This window comes from Xiphias gladius, chromosome 11, assembly GCF_016859285.1.
Source record: "Xiphias gladius isolate SHS-SW01 ecotype Sanya breed wild chromosome 11, ASM1685928v1, whole genome shotgun sequence".
In the NCBI taxonomy this organism is placed as follows: Eukaryota; Metazoa; Chordata; class Actinopteri; order Istiophoriformes; family Xiphiidae; genus Xiphias; species Xiphias gladius.
The window spans coordinates 22,901,473-22,927,588 of NC_053410.1; the positions used below are offsets into that span (position 1 = coordinate 22,901,473).

The 26,116-nt window shown below is 40.4% G+C and overlaps 2 protein-coding genes across 5 annotated transcripts in view; one reads left to right on the forward strand and one right to left on the reverse strand.

Moving 5' to 3' along the window:
- plekhh2 (pleckstrin homology domain containing, family H (with MyTH4 domain) member 2) overlaps positions 1-5,821 on the reverse strand; it is a 34,278-nt gene extending 28,457 nt beyond the window's left edge. Inside the window, exons 1-2 of one of the 3 annotated variants that reach the window (XM_040139864.1) lie at positions 5,565-5,821; positions 1,876-2,011 (exon numbers count right to left, since the gene is read on the reverse strand). In XM_040139864.1, coding sequence (XP_039995798.1) covers positions 1,876-1,998 — 123 coding nt within the window. In that variant the 5' untranslated portion in view covers positions 1,999-2,011; positions 5,565-5,821. Of the gene's footprint in view, positions 1-1,865; positions 2,012-5,564 lie in introns of those variants that run through there. The other 2 variants (XM_040139865.1, XM_040139866.1) reach the window with 2 other exon arrangements.
- Positions 5,822-17,572: 11,751 nt separating this feature from the next.
- Positions 17,573-26,116, forward strand: part of thada (THADA armadillo repeat containing) — a 115,382-nt gene continuing 106,838 nt past the window's right edge. For both annotated transcript variants that reach the window (XM_040139033.1, XM_040139034.1), the window contains exons 1-18: positions 17,573-17,644; positions 18,247-18,328; positions 18,563-18,672; positions 18,823-18,953; positions 19,532-19,680; positions 19,816-19,848; positions 19,937-19,985; positions 20,394-20,587; positions 21,406-21,500; positions 22,071-22,294; positions 22,516-23,240; positions 23,490-23,644; positions 23,781-23,936; positions 24,207-24,314; positions 24,458-24,581; positions 25,075-25,220; positions 25,607-25,835; positions 25,948-26,083. In XM_040139033.1, coding sequence (XP_039994967.1) covers positions 18,256-18,328; positions 18,563-18,672; positions 18,823-18,953; positions 19,532-19,680; positions 19,816-19,848; positions 19,937-19,985; positions 20,394-20,587; positions 21,406-21,500; positions 22,071-22,294; positions 22,516-23,240; positions 23,490-23,644; positions 23,781-23,936; positions 24,207-24,314; positions 24,458-24,581; positions 25,075-25,220; positions 25,607-25,835; positions 25,948-26,083 — 2,837 coding nt within the window. In that variant the 5' untranslated portion in view covers positions 17,573-17,644; positions 18,247-18,255. The remainder of the gene's footprint in view (positions 17,645-18,246; positions 18,329-18,562; positions 18,673-18,822; positions 18,954-19,531; positions 19,681-19,815; positions 19,849-19,936; positions 19,986-20,393; positions 20,588-21,405; positions 21,501-22,070; positions 22,295-22,515; positions 23,241-23,489; positions 23,645-23,780; positions 23,937-24,206; positions 24,315-24,457; positions 24,582-25,074; positions 25,221-25,606; positions 25,836-25,947; positions 26,084-26,116) is intronic.

Below are 26,116 nucleotides of genomic sequence, written 5' to 3' on the forward strand. Positions count from 1 at the left end.
TAATTGACATGACATTGACATGATTTGTTTACTGTATTATCAATTATTTATTTCCTGGAGAATTGATATACTAAACAAACTACAATTCTTCAACTGAATTTTTTTGATCATAAATAAAAAATGTTGAACATCCGCACATAATATCTTTAGTCCCTAGCTCTAAAAATATTTCTGTCACTACTGGTCCTCAAAAAATCTGCTGAACTCTGGTCGAACCCTGGATCCTTGGGAACTAAATCAGCAATCTTCCATTTTTGGTTCTTACTTAAAACAAACACAATTTGTGAATTATAAGTCAATTATATAACATTATAGTTGTGAAGAGGCTTCTTGAAAGCAATGGGTGTTACTCTGTGTAATGGTGTGTTTTACAATGTTGAGTGGAAAATGCTTGTAAACATAGTTAAATTCAACCTGTCAAATTGGTTGGATAAGGCCAAAAATATCTAGCAGAGACTTTCACATATGCTACGTGGGCTGCAAAAGCCCACCAAAGCTAATCTTTCTTCAAGTCTCTTCCAGGAGTTTGTTTTGCCGTCCAGTTGAGCTTACTTTGACTCTGTAATTGACTGGAGCTGGGTCAATCCCATCATGCAGTGCGTGGCAGAGCCCTGTGGTCAGACTGCTGTTTACATTAGAGCTGTAATCAGCATCCCTGGAGAGAAGCTTCAGATCTAGGCCACTGAACAGTTTGGGCCGGCCCAGTGCGGGCCAGCTGGGAGGGACGGGCTGCTCTGTACCCACCCGACACACCACAAATCCTTGTCTGAACGTGGATATCTTACTGTACTTATGAGGACCACATGTTGATGATTTTGGAATTTTGACATCATCGTTGGTGCAACTGCCAAATCCTCCCAGATCTCATCATATCAAACAATGTGGACAAGGTTTATGTTTCTTTAAGTGGCACTGATCCCTTTACCTTCTCAGTCAAAGCTCAAGGAATCACTTTGGTGATTGGTTATCTGATTTGATGGGACAGTAAAAGGAACGGATGGCATTTATGGAAATATTAATATTACTGCATTGTAATACTGTGGGTTAATCAAACTACCCATGGAAACAGGAGTGACAGCACCAATAGTGGATCCAATGTTATTCAATGTTTATTCGAATAACAAAAATGTGTTATTAAGCTGAATAATTTATCTTAAAAACACTTTTATAATGTTGTCTACTTTTTCTTTATCAGCTAAAAGACTTCAATGTTCTTGTAACTCCTTATCTTATATTCTGCTTCAAGTGCATCTGGGCACCAAATATTTGTCCAATAGATGTGCACAGAATTAACTTCCCCTGCCTTTTAAAAACCAATTACAGACCTTATTTAGAGCATCTTTATGTTTTTTTTCTCCCTCACATCTGTTCTATTCTTTTAGCAAACATATTTAATTGTTTGTTGGTGTTACTTCCGGTGACATTCTGTGACGCCCTAACATTAGCAATTGATCTATAATCAATATTGGAGCAGCAGTCATCAGGCGTCAGCTGTTCTTTCAAACTATAATTATTATGACACATTTTAGGAGATGCTGCTTGTCATGACTCAAAATGATGCTGGAGTCGCATCAGTCTCTTGCAACCCCGTTGGGAGGACATAAGATGTGAAGTAGAGACACAAGTGAGGGACGTGAAAAGCCACTTTAGTTAATACAAAGCACCCTTTCTGTATATACACTAACTGCTGTACTGCTGTATATCCCACCTGTATAGCAGCTTTACTATCCACGTCATAGCGACAAAATTCAAACTGGCACCATGTAAATCATTATCTTACTTCTCCCACCATTTGGACACAAATTCTCAGGGAGATGCACTGAAAATGAATTTTGTCATTAACTAATTAACAGAATAAAGTTTACTTGAACCAACTTTGTCAGCGGTGAGTTCTCGAATCTTGATGATCTGCACTCTGAACTTCATGAGCAGAGCCTCCAGGACCATACACTTCTCCTTCCAGTCCTCCTGGCTCATGGCCTCCTCCCCATCTGCCATACCGGCTGATCCTCTGTATACACACAGCCAAACACACAGCAGTGAGAGAGAGACAGAGAGTAAATATATATACATAATAATACAGCAGTGTCCCTCAGGTTTCCTGTGGGAAAATCCGCTTTTCATTTCCACCTCCTGACAGAGAGGAGAGCTCAGGGTCAGCTGAAGACAACCATCCATGAAGCTGGTTTGGATTCAGTGTCTTGCTCAAAGACACCTCCGCCATATAAATGACTACTGACTAATTTCCAGATATTCAGTTTTCCCTGGAATTTTATTCATGCCACTGTGGAAGCCTCTCTAAAGACAGCACTGAAACCTGGGGGAGGACTGATGCACTCTTATATTTCATTAGGATATGTCTGAGCCAAGAGATTTCCTTTGGTAAGAAATACTGAGTTGATCAGTTCTTTAAATAACATGAAATAAATCAAATGTTCCCATTTTTATCATTACATGAAAAACAGTAACTGGACCATAACCGTTTTTTCAATAAACATACAATATCTACACACATAAAACACACACACACACACACACACACACACACACACACACACACACACACACACACACACAGAGGGTTTGTTGTTGTATAGATACATTGCCCCCAGCCGTCACCTGAAATATTCCAGGGTCGAGCCCAGCTGGACAGTGTTGGTAGTGGGCGTAGCACTTAGCTTGGCCAAACAGTAAAACACCACTGTTGCTCCAAAACATCTCAACACCCACCCTGGGACAGGCTTGCACCAGGTTTTCCAGGGCTATCGTAGGAAAACAGCTGGTAAATACAGATAAGAATTGTGAGCAACAGAGAGATAGAGATAGAGGGAAAGAGACAGAGAAGCAGAGAGAGATGAGGATCCCGGATGAAGGAGAGCAGCAGGAGGAGGAGGAGGATAGAAAACCTGGGTTTCTCTCCCAAGTAATAACCTCTCATTACCATCCTGGCCTCCTCACAAAGAGACTACAAACATGTGTGGAGAGAGGCCATAAACTGGTTTCCACAGGCTTATTTCTGTTGCTTGTTTGCTGCGGTAAACACTGACAAAGGCAAGAAAAAAAAAAACATACATAAACGACTAAGGGCAAGGAATCTAATATGACATATTGCATGGGATAAAGCCTATAAATACATATATAAAATCATGTCATAAAAGTTAAGGAATTTGGCTATTAAGTTAAGGTATTAGGCTACACTGTCAACCAACACTTTAAGGTACTAGTATCTTTTTAAACATACTGAAATTTGCACTAGTTTTCTGTCAATCATACTGTAAAAGAAGGGTTTACTTGGGTGGGCCTAATTTAGTTTTTTTTTTTAATTTTGGGTAAGGTTTTAGTTGAAAGAGATTTATTATTTAACTTGATAAAAATGACAGTAATAATCTTATTACATGATGTATAGAGCCTATGTTCTCGTTATTTCATTTAGGTATTTTGATTCCTTATGAAGTACCATTAAGTTGATCTTCTAGAGGTTAATTCACTCACAATTCCTTGTAAGTACATGTTTTGTAGAATTTAATAAGATCCTCTGAGAATATTAGTCAAATCTGAGTAATAGGGGACAGAATATTTTTCTGCGCACTCATCTATTTCCTCTCCTCCGAGCATCATTCCACAGTGGTGATAAAAAGATTTGGCTGGTGGAAAATATTAAAGGCCATTCAACCCCTGAACCCTGAAAGAGTTTCTTTTTGTCTCCGTCACTCTCACTTCCTGTTGAGTAAAGTCAGTGTTAGTGTACAGAGACAGTGAACCAGATGTGTTGTCTGAGCACTTCCCTGTGTTTTGGTCTGGAGCAGAGCTGCAGCGAGCCATTAAAAACGTAAAGACCCTATTACCTGCTGTTAATGTATTTAAAATGAGGATTTACAGTGTGTGGAGATAATCCAATTCTCACTGGAAAATGAACTGTGATGAAAAACGATAAGTTACAAAGTGCACTAAACATCAGTGTCGGAAGAAGTATGCAAATCCTTTACTTAAGACAAGGTATCAATATATCAATGTTCAAATACCCCATCAAAAGTAAAAGTTCCTCATGAAAAATCCTACTTACAGAAAAGTACATGAGTATTAGCAGCAAGAAGGAGTTAAAATATTATAGTAAAAGTACTGGTTTTGTTCCTCTGACTGATATATTATTATAAATAACATCATTAAATGATTAGTACTGAAGCATCAGTGTGTCAGCAGCATGTTACTGTTGGAGCTTCTGGATGTGGAGCTATAGTTTCAACTACTTTATATACAGTTTTATATACAGGGACACCAGCTAAATCCCAGAGGTCACAGGGGGAAAGAAAGAAAAAACTAAGTTCTGATACTCAAATCTGTTTTCAGATTTTTGGAGCGATATTGGACCCTTTGAATATTTATTGAAATTAAACCATGAGAGAAATTTAAAGGGGGAAAAAAAAATCACTATTTGGTTGAGTTGTTAACAGCTGGTAGACATCTGAAAAGTGACCCCGACGACACACTGCTTTTTGTAAGATGCATGCCAAAAAGGTTGGAAACCACTGGTTTAATCTTTCACAATGTGTTGCATTTTAAAAGCTTGTTATATTATCCATTGTGTAAAATCTTTGTATTAGAAGTAACTAGTAACTAAAGCTATCAGATAAATGTAGTGGAGCAGAAAGCAGAACATTTCCCTCTGAAATGTAGTGGAGTGGAAATATTAAGTAGCATAAAATGGAAATACTCAAATTAAGTACAAGTACCTCAAAAATTTGCTTAAGTAGAGGTAATGTGTATTATAAATTATAATAAGTCTGTTATTTTTCTAAACACTTAAAGGATTACCCCAAAATCTTTCAGTATGTAGATGTGAATACGCGACAGGTGTAAGAGCCTGATATTGAATTTGAACCTCCAGTGTGTATTCCCCACAACCAAGCCATACTGCAGACATGCTGGACGTATTGTGTTAGATAGACAGTCATCCAGTCGTGGAATTGATTTAGGTGATGGTGCTCTTCATACGGGGCTGAGCCATAGTGGGGAAGAAGAGTACGCTGAGGTAAGGTAGGCAACGACGAGCCCGTCTGAGGAGAAAGGTTTCGTTTTGGATTGTTTGCGGTATGTAAGTGCCCTGTGATATCGTAAGAATAACTTGACATTTAATTTACAAACCCCCGCCGCAAAAAACAAAAACAAAACAAAGCAAAACAAATATAAATATTTTGGTGTCAAAATTTTAGGGCTATAGCTATAAAAACAAATCTTAATTAAAATACCAGGTGGTAAAATACAAAACTAGCATCATTTTATTTGCTTAGAAAACACTACTGTGTTCACATTCGCGAGTGCGCTCAACTAAATCATTTACATATCGCTGTTATACCAAACAGCGGCCAAGTGAAAAACTGGTGTTCATCTTAAAAGGTTTAGTGTTAACTTGTCCCACGACTGAATCAAAAACACCCTCCGACTCATTCTTACTATAAAAAGAGACCGTTAGCTAAAACGGTCGCTTAGATACACAACTCTCTGTCGTTTCGTATTTAATTAAAAAAAAACAAACAGCTATTTTCATCAAAAGTTTCTCGACTTACCCTTGAGAATATTGATGTAAACGTTACGAGCGACTTCACGCCATGTCAGCTCCAGCGTCTATATATTTATTATTACTTCCTGTGGAGGAAATCCTAATTCATGGATAAAAACGGTGAATTCCTCTCTTTCCCCAAGGTTTTCATTTCAGCTCTCAGGCAAAAGTTGGAAACGGGTTGGATTTAGAGGGTCTGGCTTCACGAAATACGTCCAATCACAGGCTTGATGGGCGTTTCTCTTCGCAGCAGAACCACGAATTCTGAAATTGATTGACGTGTACTCTCCACCAATACAAATCTGGAGCGCTATTTTAAGGACAGGGCTGCTTCTGAGGGCGGACTGTAACAATTTGTCGGAAGTGACGTCTCACGTGTGCGGCATGGACCATGATTTGTCAAGCGCGTGAGAACCATACCGGAAACTCAGTGAGCATGGCTTCGAATTCAAAGTTAGTAACGTATGTTCAACCACAAATTTTACAACAAATAGTTTCTTTCAATAGTGTAATTAAATTAATAATACAAATAGAAACAATCAAAAGTCTTTTTACACTTTATTAGCCACCTTCTTCACAAACACTCCACTGATTACCTGGAAGATGTCACTGTCCATCATGCAACCGCTGGTTTTACACTAAGTGTCAACTGAGCAGAGGTGTCCAAGGCACTTGAAGGTTTCCTACCGCAGCTGCAAAAAAAACCCCTGCTAGGCACCCTCGTCCTTGCAACTATCTTAGTCTGCAATTTCATTGTGGTAGTTCTTGTGGCCGTTTGAAAGAAACCCATGTTTAACAAGCAAAACTCATTATACCAAGTCAGTACCAGAATCAGGAAATCAGTTACTTGTGTAAAACACAGCCCTCTACAGCATTAGGGTTTTGTTTTCCACTTTATATTCAGCGAAAAGAAACAGTACAACACCATCTACCTGTGCAGTGTTCATTCACCCAACACTCAGGGGATCTTCAGGTCAGGTCAGGTCCTGTGCAGAGCAATCTCCAATGCCTCAATTTCTTCCTTCAACTCTGAGGGGTTCGGGCCCTCAAGGTGCTCCAGCACCTCAGCCTGGCCCCCTGGCAGGCCCGGACCATCAACAAACATGACGCCAGTCCCCTGGTTGAGGAAGAACTTTGGCCACGAGCCTCTTGATTTGAAGTCCCGGCAACACACCACACCCAAACCGACCGCAGCCAGTGCTATTAGAAGCAACACCTTCTCCATCCTGTAGGTCTGCAAAGAATGCATAGAAATAAAACGTTTTAGATCACTGATTTTAAAAAAGCGTTTTGCTGAAATTGTATAAACAAAAAGTGAAAAGAACAAACACATCTGACTTTCATTTACACTTTCTAGTTTAGATATTAAGTTGAGACATCTATCAAACAAACCAAACCTGTCATATAAGTCTGCGTCCACATCACTACCTTTGGTAGTCTGTTTGGTAAACTGATTTAAGATAGCAAGTTTAAACCTTCTGTTAATTGTGACTCAATTACTTGCATCCATTATTTTGTTGATTATTTTTCTATTGATCAATTAATTGTTTAGTCTAAATGTCAGGAAACAATGAGAAACGCCCACAACAATTTCCTAGAGCTCATGATAACACCTTGTTTTGTCTAACCAACCATCCAAAAGTTATATTTTTAAAATTTGTGCTTGGTAAATGACTTAAAGAGGTACTGCACACTTAAACGTGTTTGAGCTGTAAACTAAATCAAAGCTGGTTTTAATATCACATTTCTAACCAAGGTTTGCAAGGCCAATGCTGACATAGAGTCAGCCGTTTGGGACTTGCTCTTGTAAACTAAGGCAACACAATGTAAATTAGCGACGGGATGATGGAGAGGCCATGGAAAGGCTAAATGGAGAGGCTGAAAGGAAAAGCTAAATGACTCAGCAAATCAATTAGCTAATAGGAAAAGCGGGTGAAATGGAAATTCAAATGGGAAAGGAAATTGCCCTTTTAAATGCCTAATTAAAATCTGTAAGCTTAATTCAATTTGTGAATCGAATTCCCTTTTTAAACTGCCTTTTTAAATAGATTTTTAAATTCCATTATTTATTTATGAATTCATTAACGTATTTTTAAATTGACTGTTTTATGTTGTGTCTGCAAATCCCTTTTGAATTTTGACTATTTATACGTGGATATTTCATTTATAAATTCTTTTTAGAAATCCTTTTTATTGCTCATAAAAATATCAAGTAATTAATTATTTGTAATTTAGTCTATTTATTTATTGATTAGTAAATTCATTTATAAACAAATTTCTTAATGCCTATTTTTATTGTACGGTTATTTATCAATTAATGAAATGCTTAATTATTATTTCCCTGACTCTTGTGGAATAATAAACAGTGGCCACTGTCTAGCTTATTTCTGATTTCAATTCAGGTTTAGTTTTTAAGGTACATTTAAAGTTCCGTTTTCCGTTTTAGTGTTACTTTTGTTTGAACACAACGCATACATTTTTGTCTCTTTTCCAACCCGACGTACAGGTACTTCGTCACACACACCAACCCACGTGACTGGAAACGAAGTCCCTTTGATTTAAACGACGAGTCGAGGCAAAGTATGACGATGAGGGCCGAACTGCCCGCAGATGGCATTTAAAAAAAAAAAAAGCTTCGAACACTCCTGACGTCACGCTCACGTGTCGTCACTCACCTATTAAAGCGCTGTGACGCGGTATTCCTTTGATGTTCCTTTGATGCTTTCATACGTCACTAGTCCGTTGCGCCGCATTTCAGCATCGACTCTGGTCCGAGTTACTGAAAGTATTCACAAGTTCTCACTAACCTGTGCTGAAGTCTTGTAAAACTTAACAACTTTATCGGGATAACAGAAGAAATACTGCCATCACACTTTTTTAAATTTGTATTGTGCCAAATCAAGACATTGTGCCAAATCAAGACATACGCTCAAGGCACTTCGCAGGCTAAGGTCGAGACATTACAGTGTTATAGAGAGAAACTTCAACTTCCTCTACACAACAAAACATGCCAATCTTTACGGTGGGTTTAGTTGCGGTTCCCTGGGTCACCGCAGCTGTTGGTGGCCTCATCAGGTCTGGTCTGAAACTTAATTGTCCCAAATCGTCCGGTATTGACCCCGCAGAGCCCGTGCTTCACGAATCACCAGCACCAGCCCAGACAGGGGCCAGAAGCTACAGTGGTCTCAGGTCGCTGTATCAGGATGCTGGCAGGCGCTCCACAGGCTTGGACTCTTTGAGTAATGAAACTCAGCAAGGGGAACAAGAGCCGGCTAGCACCTCTGCTTGCAGCTCTGCCGTGATTCACAGGAGTGACTGTGGCAGTGAGAGGCTTACGCCTGCTCCTCGTGTCCTCCACTCATCCCTACCTCTCTGCCATTCTTTCCCCAGGAGTGAGAGAGCCAGGGAAAATATCACATCGCCTGACCCAGAGAGACCACAGAGAGCTGGCAGATTGTTAGGAGGAAATCCAGGCAACGCAACAGGCAGCAGTTTACACACAGCTGTCGTGTCCATGGGCAGAGCAGCAATTTTCCAGTTTTTTGCTCGAAGAAGACTTGCAGCTTTTTCGTCCATGATTCGAGAAAGAGTCGCATCTTTTTTCAACATGGTTGAAGAAGGAAATACGAATCTTTTTTTCACGACCACTTCAGAAACTGCACCTGTTTTTATCCAAGCTCGAGGAATAATGGGAGCATTTTTCAGACGTCCCGCTACAAGAATGGCATTTTTTTTTGGCGTATTCGGAGCAAGAATTGCAGCTAGTTTTTCCAGAACCAGGACAAAAACCCATACCAAGGCTCTTATTTCCAAAGTCAATTACCTAAATCCAAAGACAGGTCTGCTTCTAGTTTTGCTCATCACAGCTTCTCCTGTACTCTACAGGTTTGCTGTAGCTGCTTTTAAAAGAACCCAAAGAAGAATGGCACTTGTTTTTTCCCAAGCCCAAGCAAGATTTGCAGCTGTTTTTTTCAGGACTGTGGCAAGGACTTCAGCACTCTTTTCCAGGACCACAGCAAGAGCTAATGCTAGTTATCCCAGTGCCAGTGAAGATACTGATCATGGCTTTGACAGCTTCAGTGAACTAGAGAAAAAGCTGCAACAGAAAGTCAGCTTGATAATCTCGGTTTGCGGACCGGTAAAGGTCCTTGTACACCATCCATGTATATTGCTGGTGTTTTTTCCAGGCAATGAAAAAGCATCCTGCATGATTTATCCTCAGCCCGGAGAAGAATTTCGGCTGTTCTTTCCACGACACAACAAACAATACAAAATTTGTTTGATGAGGTCTCAGCGATTAACTTAAGCTATCTTGAATAGTAGCTGTTCTGAGGCCCGCCACTGTTTGACATGCCACAATTTTAAGAGCTGAAAATGATGAAACAGATCTCCCAGAAGACATTAAAAGCAAATCCCCAAAAAATTGAATAACCCCTGAATCAACAAAGTTTTCCCCAGATGATGGTGGCACAAGCAGTGGCATACAAAAATAGGGAGTTTGGAATACATTTTTTCATGTTTTATGTTGCCTTGGTAGATATAATAGCTTGATGAGGAAAGCTTCTCCCAACTTGTCCTGATTCATGCAACATCTACTCTGCTTTTACTGTTTTCTGGTGTTAAGCTGTCGTTAATTAAGCTTAACACTTCCTGTAGGTGTTTCCCATTTAAACCGTTCTCTGTAAGGGATCATCCCCCCTGAACTGTTTGGAGGCTTTTATTGAATAAAACCTCACTTTCTAGAATAACGTAAAGGTACGGGGAAGTCTTACCAAATTAAAAAGATACTCAATAAAAATAATTCAAAACTTTACTGTTTTCTTGTGTTTAGCTGTCGTTAATTCAGCTTAACACTTCCTGTAGGTGTTTCACATTTAAACCATTCTCTGTAAGGGATCATCCCCCCTGAACTGTTTGGAGGCTTTTCTTGAATAAAACCTCACTTTCTAAAATAACAGCAGCTACAGCTAGCAGGTCACTGTAGTGGAATAAGAATATATGGAGTAAAGGTACTGTGAAGTCTTACCAAATTAAAAAGATACTCAATAAAAATAATTCAAAACTCCACGAGAGTTCTTTGTGAATCTACTGATTTCATGTTACAGGAGTCTGGGTTGAGGTTTCTTTAGTTACCACTCGTTGACTGAGTTATTAATAGCATGTCATTCATTGCAACCAGCACCTCTTCTCACCCCTTCAACGCCGCTCACATTCTGTCTCCTCCCTCGCCATCCTGGAACAGCCTGGATGTGCGGACTGTCGAGCTCTAACCCTCCGACAAGAGGTAGGCAATTTAGGCATCCCCTGAAATCACCCTGAAATCCCCCTGACGACACGTTCTGTGTTAAATGATGTCACACGAGTTACCCCACGATGATTGGTTGGCGAACAGGGGTGGATGACACTGTGGGGTGAAATCTCTGGCGGTGTTTGGGATGTAAAGCATTGAGCTGTCGTTTCGCCACCGAATGGCCTCAGCAGGATGTGCTCCTAGTTTTTTTTTGTCAGTGTATGTAAATCCTAATTTGATTTACTGATTGAAATCGAACCTCATATGACATAAAACATGGCTGCTCTATGGAACATAATTCAAAAATGTCACCAAAGCAAGAACGTGCATCTTTTGTGTCGCCCCTATGTATTCTGTAGAACAGCTTTTGGAGAATTTTGATTTTAGGAGATGTAGCTCCATCTGGTGGTTATACAGTGTATAGTCCCCGCAGCCTCTGCAATGAATAATGTGTAAACGCAGATAGTTCTGAGACTCACCTTAACCGTTAAAATCAGCAAGAAAATGGCTGAACCTGGGGTACAAAGTGAAAGATTAATCTTCTGCTGCTGTATTACTCCACTGATTTTCTCCTTTGGTTGTTTTTATCCCTTCTTTGAACAGCAAACGATAAACGTGAAACTGTCTCCTTTATCTGTCTCCTCTTTTTTTCCAGAACCACAGCATTTGTTGCACAGGCTAACTGCCATTTTATAGATTATAGGACATTCAAGGTTTGATTTTATCATTGTTAGAACGCAATAGGGAGATAAATTTAGTCCTCTTTCCCTTTAAAACATTGTTTTTGATCACCTCCGAATAGTCATGAAATCATTCAGATCAGTTAACAAATACTGTAAATTTCACACGCTAAGTGAAGATTGTGTGCTGTCATGATTGCATTTCATGAAGCTATTTGTTGAAATGTACATTTAAAGCACACATTAGCCATTGTGAATGTCCCTAACATTTTCTTGACTTGATGAAAATGTTCAGAACCTCACACTCAATTATCATTTTTCAATCATACTGTATATCCCTTTGTAAGAAATGCCTTTTTAGTACCTCTCCTCCCAGACTTACAGTACACTTCTCTCTTATAAAATAGGGTTCGGAGGGTGTTATGCATGTCACAAAGTATGTATGGAACTTTTATGAAAATTGAGAGTAGAACATATAAACAGCATTTATGATATGTTGCATGTTCTCGTTGATTGGTCTGGCTTAAGTTGCCATTGGACATTTCTGACCCATAAAAGACAGCGCATTGCTTTTATTCTGCTGTTGCTAACAGTGACACCATGAACACGCCCCTTAGTGCACACTGCACAAAATGAGTTCCAAAGGAAAATATTCCTTCATTCACTTTAGTCATACTATCACCTGTGGAAGAAATCAAAAGTGTGAAAAAGGTTAAACAGAAAAGTTTCACTCAATGTTTTGAGGGTTTTGTTGTGTGTTAAAGTGACAGATAAACTATAATTCCCTGTGTGAACTGAATGTTGACATTAATGTGAGTGTGTTTCTTAGTGCAATATTGAACCTCTCTGCAATATTGAGATTTTATTTGATCTTTTTTTTTGGTCTTTTACCGTTTCACATTTGGCAAACTATTTCATTGGTGATTTGATGTGGGGCAGATGTCTTACATTGATAACTGAACACTGTGCAATAACATACTAGACATGCTGAAGTGTTTTCTTGCTCTTGGATCAAGCAAGTGTGGAAGATTAGAGCTTAGTGTCAGTAGAGCAAATATTAGAATTGTTGGAAAATACTGGACCTATTTGATATTGTCCTAAATTGGGACGTGTATGCCCTTGGGGCACAGAACACGTTGAACAGTGAGGATTCGTTGCAATTGAAAAAGATTATTCTGCTAATGAGGGTATGAATTTGGAGTGCACTGGGACCTTTTGTTTACTTGTGCTTTACTATACAAATGTAGCTAGATACAACCTGAAATTCATGTGTGCTTAGAGAACTCACTGCCAAGGGCTGATTGTCATACATCCCACCCGGGTAACAACACCGAGTGTCGGCGAAAATTATTGTCACATTACCCTGATCTAGAAAAGTAAGGTTGATATGTTGACAGAGGCATGGTAAAATAAAAGAAAAACAGTCACTGACATGTCAGATTAATAAAAAACGGTTCTTCAAGACACATCCTGATGCAGCCTTGCTAGAGATTTAATGAAGAACCAGGTGAACACGAGTGCAGCTGTGAACATAGGTGCTTCATTTCACGCTCAAATTCTGTCTCATACTAATTTCAGATTTGAAATCTGACCCATTATCTGTAAGTGTGCCATGAGTACCACCTCTTACGGTACACTCGGACTCAGACTCATACGCTACGACAGTCGTTCTGTAGAACATGTAATCGTCTTCTCGTCAGAGCGACTCTTCATCACAGTCGCATTTTTGTTAGCCAGCTAGAGGAATGCTACATTTATGAGCCGTTGTGCAGCAAAAACTGCCTTCCACTCTGAAATGAGCAAAATAACTGTTATAGACCATTCAGTACAACTGTCAAATTTATGACAAGTTTTTATGATACTCGTGTTTTCAAACATTATAGCTTATGAATGCAATATTAAGTGGCAGCTTGAATGTCGTCAGAGCTTCACCACTTCAGCACTTGAATACACCACTGGGAAGGATTCCAAGATTAAACTCCCATTTTAAAACTATTAAATTACAATTACAACACTTAAAATAAGTTGAACAAAAACCAGTGCAAGCGTGTGTTTCATTATGATGCATTAGCTGTGTTGAGCAAATTTCAGGTCAATGAGTTTATTTTAATAGTGTACTAGAATGAACTGAAATCAGTGGGCCCCTGGAAGGAAGGAAAAACATATTTAAAAATTATAGCGCCAATTGGTAAGCAGTTGTCAGTAATGTAACGTGTAAGCGCATAGGATTTACTGGGCTGATTGTGTTACACTAGTAGTCTGGTCCAGGAAACTATAAAGCAATGTTTTGTGTTTTTTCTAAGGCCATGAAAGTGAGGAAAAATCATCTTATCTCTGTAAAATAGCTGCTAGAAGCCCAGTCAGGTCTCTCAGGCATTAACATCTTTGGGAGCTATCTGATGAATGCAGTTAACTTTTTATATTTAACTTTGGTTCCAGCCACATTAATGTTTTTTGATACTAGAGTAAAAACACAAATCTAACTGATGTCCCAGTCCACAAAAATGGAAAAATCTGCGTTAATCTGTATTTGACCACTGTGTGCAGTACATCTCTCTTTACAACTTAGTGACAAAGTTCTCATGTTTGGATCATGGATCACAGTTTCCATGTCTAAACAATGTCAAATTATTCTAAATCTGTAACAGTGAGATCTTAAAATCATCTTTTTTTTTAAAGATGACATGTTTGTGGTTTCTTAAGGGATCTATTTTCAAGTAAACTTCAGACTGTTTTTAAACTGCATCCTATAACTTATCCTGCTGTATGTTTTCTGAATGTTTTAGCAAAACACATCATCAAAATTGATGGAAAAGTGGGTCTATTCAAGGGACTTGGTCCAAGGCTCTGTGTTCTCATCCCAGGCACTGTTGTGCACGGCAAAGATGTGCAGGGAGGCCTGACTGTGGGTTCTCCATAAATGGATGTGAACACACCTATAGCTTGTTCCTCAGATGAAAGTAGGGATGTAATGATACTCTTGTATGGAGGTAGAGTGCACTTAGCATTGTCTTGAATGTATTTCAAGAATTAAACACGAGATGTACATCCAAAAGGCCTCAATTGGACTAAAGGGGCAGCAAGTTTTGCCCCTTTAGCTCGAAGCTCAACGGTAATACTGTACAGCTCTACAATAGGCAGGGATAAGGCCACCATTACTTCTTGTTGTATGAAGTTTTTGTAAAGTAATCCTTGGTTTGTTCCCATTCCATAGATAATCTTTTATAAATTGGTTGTATTGTTTGATGATTTCTCCAGGTACTGACATTGGTAGAATCATTGACAGGTATTTAAACTGTGGGGCAATCACCATTTCAATGGTGTTAATCTTGGCCCAAAGTGTTAGATTGGGTGCCTTCCACTTCTCTAGACTGGGCTTTATCTTTGTAAGGAGGTGAGTCACGTTAAAATGAAATATATCTGCAATACTAGTGCACAATTTGACCCCCAAATACCCCATACCTGATGAGATCAATTTAGATTGGCCAGCCCTAACCATAGCTGGATGACATAGTTTGTAACAGGCATAATACCTGATATGTGCCAATTGACTCTGTAGCCAGAAATCTGAGAAAAAGATTCAATTGTATCAAGGAGAGCCTGGGTAGAGGATGCTGGATGAGGAATTTGTCAGCATATACGTAGAAAAAGTTTATGTTCCCTTCCACTGGCCTGTGCTCACTTAGTTCTTGCCTCTTGTCTTATGGCGATCACCAACAGTTCGATAAATAATGTAAACAGAAAAGGGGGAAAGAGGATCCCCCTGCTTCATGCCTCTGGAGCGCCCACAAAAATGGGGAAATGAATGCATGGGAAATGTTTCAGTGCAGGGGAACTGACTGACAACCTGCAAGTTGTCTTAATGTCCACACAATCACAGTGTTCTAAAGATGGACAGTGTACCGAATTCATTCTGATCTGAGAATGTCTTTACATTGATGACTGATTGATCATAAAAGTGGTAACGTTAGTAAAGAAGGTCTTGGGTATCAAACTAATGTCCAATCGGGATTGTAATCTTCTCCCAATGTAAACGTCTGCAAATGAATGTGCTCCGATAAGCACTTTGATAAGGACTGAATGAAGGAGGAAATGATGCGCCGTGTCAAGACAGCTCCTTCAGGCTCGGCAGGAGGGGAGGAGGCATGCAGAAACTCTGTTGAAAAAACCTGCCAGCGAGCAGTTTAGGTTCGCAGAGGGAGTTACCGCAGTAACTGTCTCAGAATTAAAGCCGTCACAGTTTCTGAAATGGAAACCCAGTTTCCCTCATCTCAGGGTCAACAAACTCAGAGTTTTCACTAGACCTGCTTTCTGAAACAGGGCCCTGGGCTCTGCGGGGGCCAGACAGTCTGTTGAAGGGTCTCTTTGTTCTTCTTGTCTCTGAAGATAGCTCTTTATGACTCTGGCTGTTTGGGCTCGGTGTCCTGCTGCAGAATGAATCTGGGACCGATCAGACGCCTCCCTGACGGAACTGATGATGGATAAGAATCAAAGGAGCCTAAAACTTTTGCACAGTACAGATTGTATCCATTACACAGTTTCACAGTGGAGAGCACTGACAACCTTATCCTTTTAACTGTAAAGTCCCATGTTCAGTACTTACTGTATCTAGGTGACAATTTAAATTGAATATCGTAATTTACAGGATCCTTATCAAAATCATAGTTTTGATCATCAAAACAGTTGCTGATAATTTTTCTGTGACAGACTGATTGATTAATCAAGTAATGGTTTCAGCTCTAATATTGAAATTGTCAATGGCCACAAAAGTATGGCATTGGGTGTGCTCTAATGATTTATCAATGTAGGCACTTTCAATTAAAAGTTTGTGCAAAGAGCAGTGCTACATCCAGTATTTGGACAGTGACACGATTCTTGTAATTTTGCCTCTCTACACCACCACGATGGATTTGAAACGAAGCCATCGAGATGTGAAGAGCAGACTCTCAGCTTTAATTCAAGGGGTTTAACAAAAATATTGGCATTTTTATACATAGTCCCTCATTTTCAGAGGCAAAAAAGTTATTAGACAATTGTGCCATGACCAGGTGTGGCCTCTACCCTCATTATTTCATCACAAATTGAACAGATAAAAGGTTAAAACTAGCATCATTTTATTTGCTTAGAAAACACTACTGTGTTCACATTCGCGAGTGCGCTCAACTAAATCATTTACATATCGCTGTTATACCAAACAGCGGCCAAGTGAAAAACTGGTGTTCATCTTAAAAGGTTTAGTGTTAACTTGTCCCACGACTGAATCAAAAACACCCTCCGACTCATTCTTACTATAAAAAGAGACCGTTAGCTAAAACGGTCGCTTAGATACACAACTCTCTGTCGTTTCGTATTTAATTAAAAAAAAACAAACAGCTATTTTCATCAAAAGTTTCTCGACTTACCCTTGAGAATATTGATGTAAACGTTACGAGCGACTTCACGCCATGTCAGCTCCAGCGTCTATATATTTATTATTACTTCCTGTGGAGGAAATCCTAATTCATGGATAAAAACGGTGAATTCCTCTCTTTCCCCAAGGTTTTCATTTCAGCTCTCAGGCAAAAGTTGGAAACGGGTTGGATTTAGAGGGTCTGGCTTCACGAAATACGTCCAATCACAGGCTTGATGGGCGTTTCTCTTCGCAGTAGAACCACGAATTCTGAAATTGATTGACGTGTACTCTCCACCAATACAAATCTGGAGCGCTATTTTAAGGACAGGGCAGCTTCTGAGGGCGGACTGTAACAATTTGTCGGAAGTGACGTCTCACGTGTGCGGCATGGACCATGATTTGTCAAGCGCGCGAGAACAATACCGGAAACTCAGAAAGCATGGCTTCGAATTCAAAGTTTTAAACCATACAAATAAATCTGTCAAGTATATTCAAATACACCTTTTGTACTAAATAGTTTTTTTCAATATATTTATTAAATGAATAATACAAATATTAACAAAAGTATAAACAAAATGCAGTTTATTTTGTTAATTGGCAAGGCATGTTTTATTCTGACAAGTAATTCCACCGGTAAATAAAGGTTTTTAATCCTCTAACTTGACATTAGTTACAGCTCCCAGCTGAAGCACTAGGGCTCCAAGTAAACCACATGCTCAATAGAGGTGAATGCTAATAATATTTAATTATATTTAATTTTACATTAAGCTGTTCGACTTTTTGTGAGAGTGTAGTTGTATTATCATTTCAGTGTATACCGTGTCTGTCTCGCTTTTTAATGTGGGACGTAGAATCATTTGTAGTCAGCTAGCAGCAGTTAGCTAACAGTACTAGCAGCAGGACTTTTAACCACGGTAAAGCTAAAAACCTCGGAAAAGTGTGGACATAAAGTTACTGTGTGTGTGTGTGTGTGTGTGTGTGTGTGTGTGTGTGTGTGTGTGTGTGTGTGTGTGTGTGTGTGTGTGTGTGTGTGTGTGTGAGAGAGAGTGTGAGTGGGAGAGGGAGAGTGAGTGAGTGGGAGAGAGAGAGAGAGAGGTAAGGGTGATGTGTAAAGAAAAACTGATAATTTGTATATATCAAGTGATTATTTTATCCAAATCGACCATTAAAGATGTGAAAACTCAGTGTTCTACCTGTTACTGAATTTCAGCCTCCAATTAGTCTTCCCCATAACCAAGCCATACTGCAGATTGCATTATGTGGGTCATACACTCCGAACACTAATGCAGTCATGGAATTGATTTAACCTATGGTCCTCCTCACACAGGGCAGGGACATGGTGGTGAAGAAGAAGACAGCCAAAGTAGAGGCTGTGGCGTTGGACGAGGAGAAACTGCACAAGCTGATAGGTAATGAGGCCAAACTACTGATGAGCAAGCTAAGGCTGTGGTAAACGGGAAAAAACAAACAAACAAACAAAAAAACAAAGACCTGTAAATAATCTTGTAGGTGTTCCCCAGAAGAAATTACATGTTTATGTGAGCATAGAGCACTCTCAGTCCAGGTGTGTGTGCCCTGCACTACATGCTATATGTGTCACACTATTTAATTTTGAACAATGTGCTCGTCTTGTTCTTTCTTAGCGTCTCTCTCTGTGGATGGCAGAGACGATGGAGTCAGGCAGGTTGCCCAGACCCTGCAGTCTTGTTTGGAGCTGACAGAGCCAGTGCAGCAGATTCAGCTGGTTAAAAAGGTTGACAACAAAATTAAAGTGTCTTGAATGATATGCAAATTATTGTCAGTATTGAACAAACATTATGTTTAGTCGATTGAGCTGAGTAGGCTAGTGTTCTAAACCTTACCATACAGTGTATGACCAGTGTGTGTGTCCACACCGCATCAGGCAGGGTCCCAGTTGGAGGCACTGATTGAAGAGCAGTTGGACGGCGCTCTTCTAGACGCCTGTCTACACACCCTGGCTCTGGTCTACACCTCCCTGCACGCAAAGAACCCCCTACGAAGAGCCATTGCCAGGTACACAGCCAAGTTTTAATATTCTCTCAGTTTGAAAAGTGGCTGTTCAAGTAAATCAGTTGGCGGCATCCACCCTGTCAGAGAACTTCTATGGTCACTTGCTAGGGAGGTAACCTCTCGGCATCACAGATTCTTTTCTGCCTTCAAAAGGCAAATGGTCAGGACTGGTCCCTCTGTGTTTTAAATCCTAAATCCTGGAATCTAAATCTTTGTCCAACAATCTAGATTCCACATCACTGTAAATAAATACTAGCGATAAGATCTTTGAAATAAATATCATCTACTAATATACCACCAACCTGTTGTCACTTCAGGATTATTCTTTGAGGTCAACAATTATTCAGTTACCACTTTATTTTCAACTTTATCTGTCATTTTCACTATGTCTGATAACCTGAAATCCTAAAAAATAGAGTATAAATTTTTACTTAAAGAATATAATCTTGGATGGTTTGGATGGCAGTCTGTGAGTTTGGACCCTGGCATTGTAACTTGTTTCTCATTTACCTGTCTGTGTTTACAGTATATTCTTTGGTTTCTGTAATAAATAACACGTCTGTGTCGCTCTTTGTCCTCAGTGCCTTGGGCTCAGTACCAGCCTGGTTATGGGAGCGGACTGTAAACTGTTTGTGTGCCGACTTGTCTGACTGTCTGTCCAGCTCAGATTCAGATAAATATTCACACAATGTAAACACCATTACTGCCTGTTTGGACGGCTTCCCTCTTGGTGAGTGGGTTCTTGCTTGCGCTTGCTTTTACTGCTGATTTATTCTATTTTTAATCGCTAGAGATGTCAGATAAATCTTACCTCCTGTTCTTAAGTTAAATAAATAACTGCCTTTTCAAAATTCTCTATCTCCAGGTGAGAGATGCATTAACAAACTGCTGCCTGAAAGTGAGTGTCTGTACGTTCTATGTCTGATTTTGAGAAAAGAGACTTTTTCTCTTCCTCAGCCTCATTGTCGGTCTTCTCCTTTATGTAGTACTGCAGTTCCTTCACAAGGGACTGAGTGAATATCTTCATCAGAACAGGTACAGAACCATTCGCTGTCATTCCCAGATCTATAAATATGTTTTATTTTAGCACATAAAGCAGCTGTTATAAATTGTATATCTTGGCTGTTTTACTTAGATTTACACTTGACATTTGATAGTGTCTCAGTATTATTGGAAGTGAATGTCTTCTTTCCCTTTCCATGACACATGTTATTGTGCACAGCACATCACTTGCGTCACAGTATACATTATTCAACCCAAAGAACTGCTATTGTAGTTTTATATTGTAATTTGAGTTGTTGGTTGCATTCAGACCTGGTTCTGATGCTCTGTCTGACTACACTCCACCAGCTAGATCTTATGTACATACATGGGGGAGGCTGGACAACCCTGATATTCATATTTTGTGTCTTGTTGTTGTCTCGCCCCCTGCTGTTCTCCAAGTGGTCTAGCAGGCCGTCACATTGCCCAGGCCCAGCTGATGCAGTCCTGTCTGGCTGCAGTGAAGACGTCCATGCTGGTAGTCCAGAGATCCCAAGAGACCATCAGTGCTGCCCTGCAGGCTGAACACGAACACCACAAGATGGAAGAAACACTAAGCAGTCTCCTGAGCTGTTACATACACATCCTCACTGATGGTAAGAAACAGAATTTGCACTGTAGAAACAAGCTGTGGAGGTAAACATGCTGGATAAAAGGTGGTTGTAGACTCATAACTGATGCACTGATTTTGAGGATATAACATAAGCCAAAGTAGTATTGCACTGGCAAACATGCCTCCAAAGATATCCATCAATATTCATCCATACAAGTCTATAAGTCTAATACTTACCCACCAGTGTTACAGTATTTGTCTTGAAATAAGTATCATTTTCATGATATTTTTGGTAATCTGCTTAATACTGTCTTATTTTCAAGATTTAGCCACTGATATAGACCAAGTGGAGTTACCTCAACCCACTGGCAATATGTCAATTTTTGTAGAAACATTTCAACCTAAAGAAAATATGAGTCCTAATTACAGTTCAGTGCAGGATTAGTATTAGCTACCGTCCTACATTCTGCTTAAAGAGCATTTTTTTTTTTCACATTTTCAATGACGTTTGCATAAGAATAGGATATATATCAGATTTAATATTTCTCTGCCATCCACAGGTCCACATGAACAGTCAGATTTCTATACACCTGTGTTCACTGTTGGTAACTGTAGGATTCTGTGCACAAACACTAATATTGTACTGAGCAACTTCATAGGAGCAGATGGAGTGCAGTGCTTTGGTCAATGGGGCCTCAAGTGACGGAGATGAAGGAATTTTGTTTGTAATTAACCCGCCACACTGAATTTTAAACGAGTGATATTTTAAGCCTGAAAAATAGCAAAACCACCAAAGTACTATACCCACATACTTTTCTTTTCCTCACTGATTTTCTCCTTTGTTCCTCTTTATGCCTCCAGAGGAGTTCATCCAGTCAGTCCAGAGTACAGCCGGCATGGCTGTAGTGTTACTGATCAGGTCCATCATGGGCTCTGGAGACGAAGTTGCTTCTGTGGTGAGTTAGGGATTAAAGTTCTGGATTTTGCACATTATACCTTGTGCGCATTATGAGAAAATTTACTTATGTTCTGAAAGACACTGACACACCAAATATAACATACAGTAGACCACATAAACTGTAATTCAGCTGCATAAATTGTTGTAAGTGATTAACTTTGTAAATATGAATGTAAACTAAGGAAGCAGCACCTCAAAATGAAAACTAAAATCCATATTTAGCTGCTGTATTAGCTAAATATCATAAAATCAGTAAATAACATTGTAAAGTAAAACAATGAAAGATTGGTTCATTATTACCAAAGTTACAAAGTTGTCATAAGTTATTTTTGTAATTTAATTTCCTTAGATGTGAGCAACAGTGTTATATAGTACAAGTGTAGCAACACAAATGTCCTGTCTGCATTTCCTTGAAATGCACTGAAATCTTTTTAAATTTCACTCCATACCCTTAAAAAGTTTTAAAGACAAATTTAACCAAAAAGTGTTATAAAACTCATTACAAAAATTACATTTTGAAGACGAATGTAATCAGCTCAACATTTAATTCTTTGATTGTGTGTTTCAGGTGTGCAGTTTGTTGCATGGCTCAGTCCATGGCTTGGACCCGGCCCCTCAGTGGCTCAAAGAGAGGTGTGTTGGTCTGTGTACCAGTGGTCGGCCGCCGGGTGTCTCTCTGTATCTGTGTCATGGGGTTCTGGCTATGCTGAGCTGGAAAGGTGCCCTCCCAGGACCACGGTGGGAACAGCTGCTGCTGTTGGTACCAAACACGCTGCTGGATCTGGATGTTAGGTAGGTCTGTCAAAACTGATCCCCATTTTATAGTGATTACTCCAAAATTAAATTCTTTCATCATGGGAAAATTGAAATGTGCATGTGCTTTAAGAAGTGTTATTATGTCTGAAATACTTGATCTGTGTGAAGGAGATAAATCAAATAATTTCCGAAAAATCCAAATGCTATTTTTCTGAGGTGTAACAAGCATGCTAATGATATTTTTTTCTTTACTGTAGTATAAAGGAGTCCAGTACAGCCATGGTGGTGGCTCGGGTGCTTACCCTGTGGAGTGGTGCTGCTCTGGACTGCCTGCAGGGAGAGGCGCAGCCCTGTCCCCCCCACCTCCAAAAGTCCCTCGGTGGAGGCTCCGAGCTACAGCGACACCTCCTGGAGCACATTTACTCTCACTGGGAGCACCCATTAGACGGAGTCCGCCACCAAACCCGCTCGCTGTTCCACAACCTCCTCCTCCTCCATCAGCATACCAACCCCTCCACTTCTGACCCTAGCAAGGACTCTTATATCACAGAGCTCACCCAGAGCCTGCTGGGACTAGAGTGGCACATGAGGGGGAAGTACGGCTCCTTGGGCTGCCTGGTGGAGCTCTATGGAGCAGGGTACTTGCTTAACATCCAGCCCCAACTGCCGTCATGTCTCCTGGGCTTGATGGGTGATCAGACTCTGGCTCCTTATGCCAGTGACCTGCTAGAGAGGCTGTTTGTCAGTCACAAGGCACAGCTGGTGGGTGAGGCCGGTGCAGCAGTAAAGCCAGAGGACTGGATGGAGCAGTGGCACCAGACATGGGTAACCCCCCTGCTACAGGTGCTGTGCCGTGCCAGATTGGACCAGACCACGTACATCCTGGACTACTTCCTGCCCAAGCTGCTTCGCTGCAGCCGCTCCAGTCTGGCTCACATGGTGCAGGCCTTGCAGGACACACCGCCCTGCAGCACAGACAAAGGCACAAATACACATACCACATACAAACACATCCACATTTCATATATCTGCAGCTACTTCCTCTTTTCCCTTCTGGTCGTACTCATTGCATTTTAATGTCTCTGTCCTTCTGTCTTTCACAAAGCATTCTGTTGTGGCTTGAAGATTGTAATTAAAGCTGTGTTTTTGCCACAACACAGACTGTAACACAGTCATGACAGATTGAAAAATGTCAGCCCTTGTCATTAACACTGTTTGTATTTTCTGTTAGGTCCCTCAGGTAGCAGGGGTGCACTGGGAGCTCTGATGACGTGCCTGCGGGCAGCGAGAGCCCAGGGAGTTGTTCCATCCTCAGAAGAGGGTCTGTGGGGAGGACTGGTGCCCCTCTCCCTACTCCAACAAGCATTGATACATAAACATGATCAAGTGAGTATATGTCTGTCTTTGAGTGTGTGTTCATGGTCTTCAATATTGTAAGAATTTTTAGGTTTTTATACATTTTTGGGTGGCATCTACCTTGCATTTCCACTGTATTTATGTGACACCATCTCTTACTGCCCAGGTGAGGATGGATGCTTTGGGTCTGGTGTGTGAGAGCCATCGCAGCACTGAGGTTCTGACCCAACAGGAAATGGACCTGATCCGCTACTTCCTGCTGCCCAATCTCAACAGTCAGTCCCCGGGTGTCAGACAGCAGACAGTCAGCCTGCTGAAGAAGGTCAGCTGCTCATCTCCCGTTGTCTTTGGTGTTTGAAGATTTTACACCTAATATTCTCATTGCATTTGAAATGTTGAGCTGGTAGCATACAATAAGCTTGTGTTTGCTCGTGGGCTGGGAGTAGCAACCTGTATATTTATTGGGGGATTTAATTGACTCGTTGATCTTGATTCTTAAAGGATTCCACACTTCTAACAACTTGTTGACATTTGATTAAATGAAAAAATCAAAATCATCACTTAATGAAACCTTAAATTGTCTACTGCACAGTTACTTTGTAGAGTGAAGGACAGCACTCAGCTGCTGCAGAAGAAACTGAGTCAGGAGAGAGACCAGGAGCAGAAAGACGGAGACCAACACACACTAAATCTGTACAAGGTATACCACACACACAATACATTAATGCAGGGTTTCCATTAAGCATAATCAGCACTCAGTTTTTCCCTTAGTTATGATATTTTTTGTTAACGTGGTCTTTTTTTGTTTAAATAATTGAAGGCTTATTTTTGTGTGTGATGCAGGAGTTCCTGCGCTGGCTGTGTGTGAGGCTGCTGGAGGTTTTACTTCCTGGAGCTTCCTTTTCTAAATGCCTCATGTCCCTCCACCTGCTGTGTCTACTGGGCCAGCTCTTCACCTTCAGCGCTGGTACACCTAATGCTCACCAGTTGCAGTTTTAAATGACTCCCAAACTCAACAAAGCATCCCAGCTGTGCTAATATGCTCCCACTGTTTCTAACAGTATGGTTTCATATAGCAAATAGCAAAAGTAGATATTTAATAGTAATATCACTGGAAAAGCACCGTCTGTGCAACTTAAGCCTTTTTAACTTTGTTTGGACTGGAAACAGGGAAAATGTTGATGTTTGCAGCGAGTAAAAAAAAAAAAAAAACCCCAAAAAGGTATTTTGTACCAATTTAAATACCAGTGTCTTTATGGCTGAACAGTCGTCATACATACAGCAACCTTTAGGCTACTTTTTTAGACAATGAAACACCAGACAATTCAGATTTTCTTACCATTATTGGTCAGTCTCTTTACTTTGATGCTAGCCTAATGCTTCAGCTGTCTCAGCATATGCTCTACCTCTTGTCACTCACTGTCACCTCCTCGTCGCCTCTACCTCTCCATTTTCCTCAGGGCCTGATGTGTTTGCCCTCAGTGAGGTTGTGACCTCTGCACATGCTCAGAATGTCCTCTACTGTGTTGCCAGCAACTTCCTGGATGTCAAACAGCTGGCCTCATCACTGCTACCGCAACTCCCTCCGTCGGCTGTAGGGCTACAGGTTAATATTCCAAACACTAGTTATTCATTAAAAAAAAGCATTATCTAAAAAATACTTTACGTCATAGTTGATACTGTTGATTTATTCAGAAATATGTTTTTGTTTTGTGCTGACATTAATTTTTACAAGACTTCTAATTCCTAGATTGTCTGTATAATTAGTATCAAAAATGTGCCTAATATTTTTAAATGAAAAAAATCTTAAATTGCTGTGGTGAACCTTTATTGGGATCCATATCTCAGTCTGTGATATATCCTGTAGACTTGTTAAAGTGTGATTCTAAACACACTACATTCAGCTGGAATCTGCATGTAGATGAAGCACAATCATCACTGTGTGTAGTAGTATTTAGCTGATATCACCTTGATATCTCTTTGTGATGTTAGGTTTCGGAGAGGATGCGTTGTGTCCTTCAGGCTGCTCTGGACCTCAGCACCAGCACCAAGCCTTTTGACAGTGTTACAGCAGCCCACCTCCTCAGCCTGCTGCTGCACCAGCCAGACCTCAGCGAGGCTCTGCTGCATTGTGCACAGCAGCAGGGCCTTGATTTCCAGCCTCCCTCCCCACTGGCCCAGGCTTCTGAGACAGTCATCCTGGAGCTTAACACTCTGGCTGGTAAGATACAGATGTATAGCCCCAATAAATGTATGTACTGTATCTGCTAAACATACAGTAAATCGACTATCATATGTGAAACATATGCATTGTATTGTCATTCTATCCACAGTGGTTCAGTTCCTGCTGTGCTGTCTGCAGTCAGAGGTGTTGAGGGCCGAGACATCTCTCTTACGGGCTGCTGCTTCCTATCCTCTGTATGGCAGAGCTCATTGCATCACAGCTGTACTGCAGCATCTAAACACTGAGTGAGAACAAGAATCAGAAGGACACATATACAT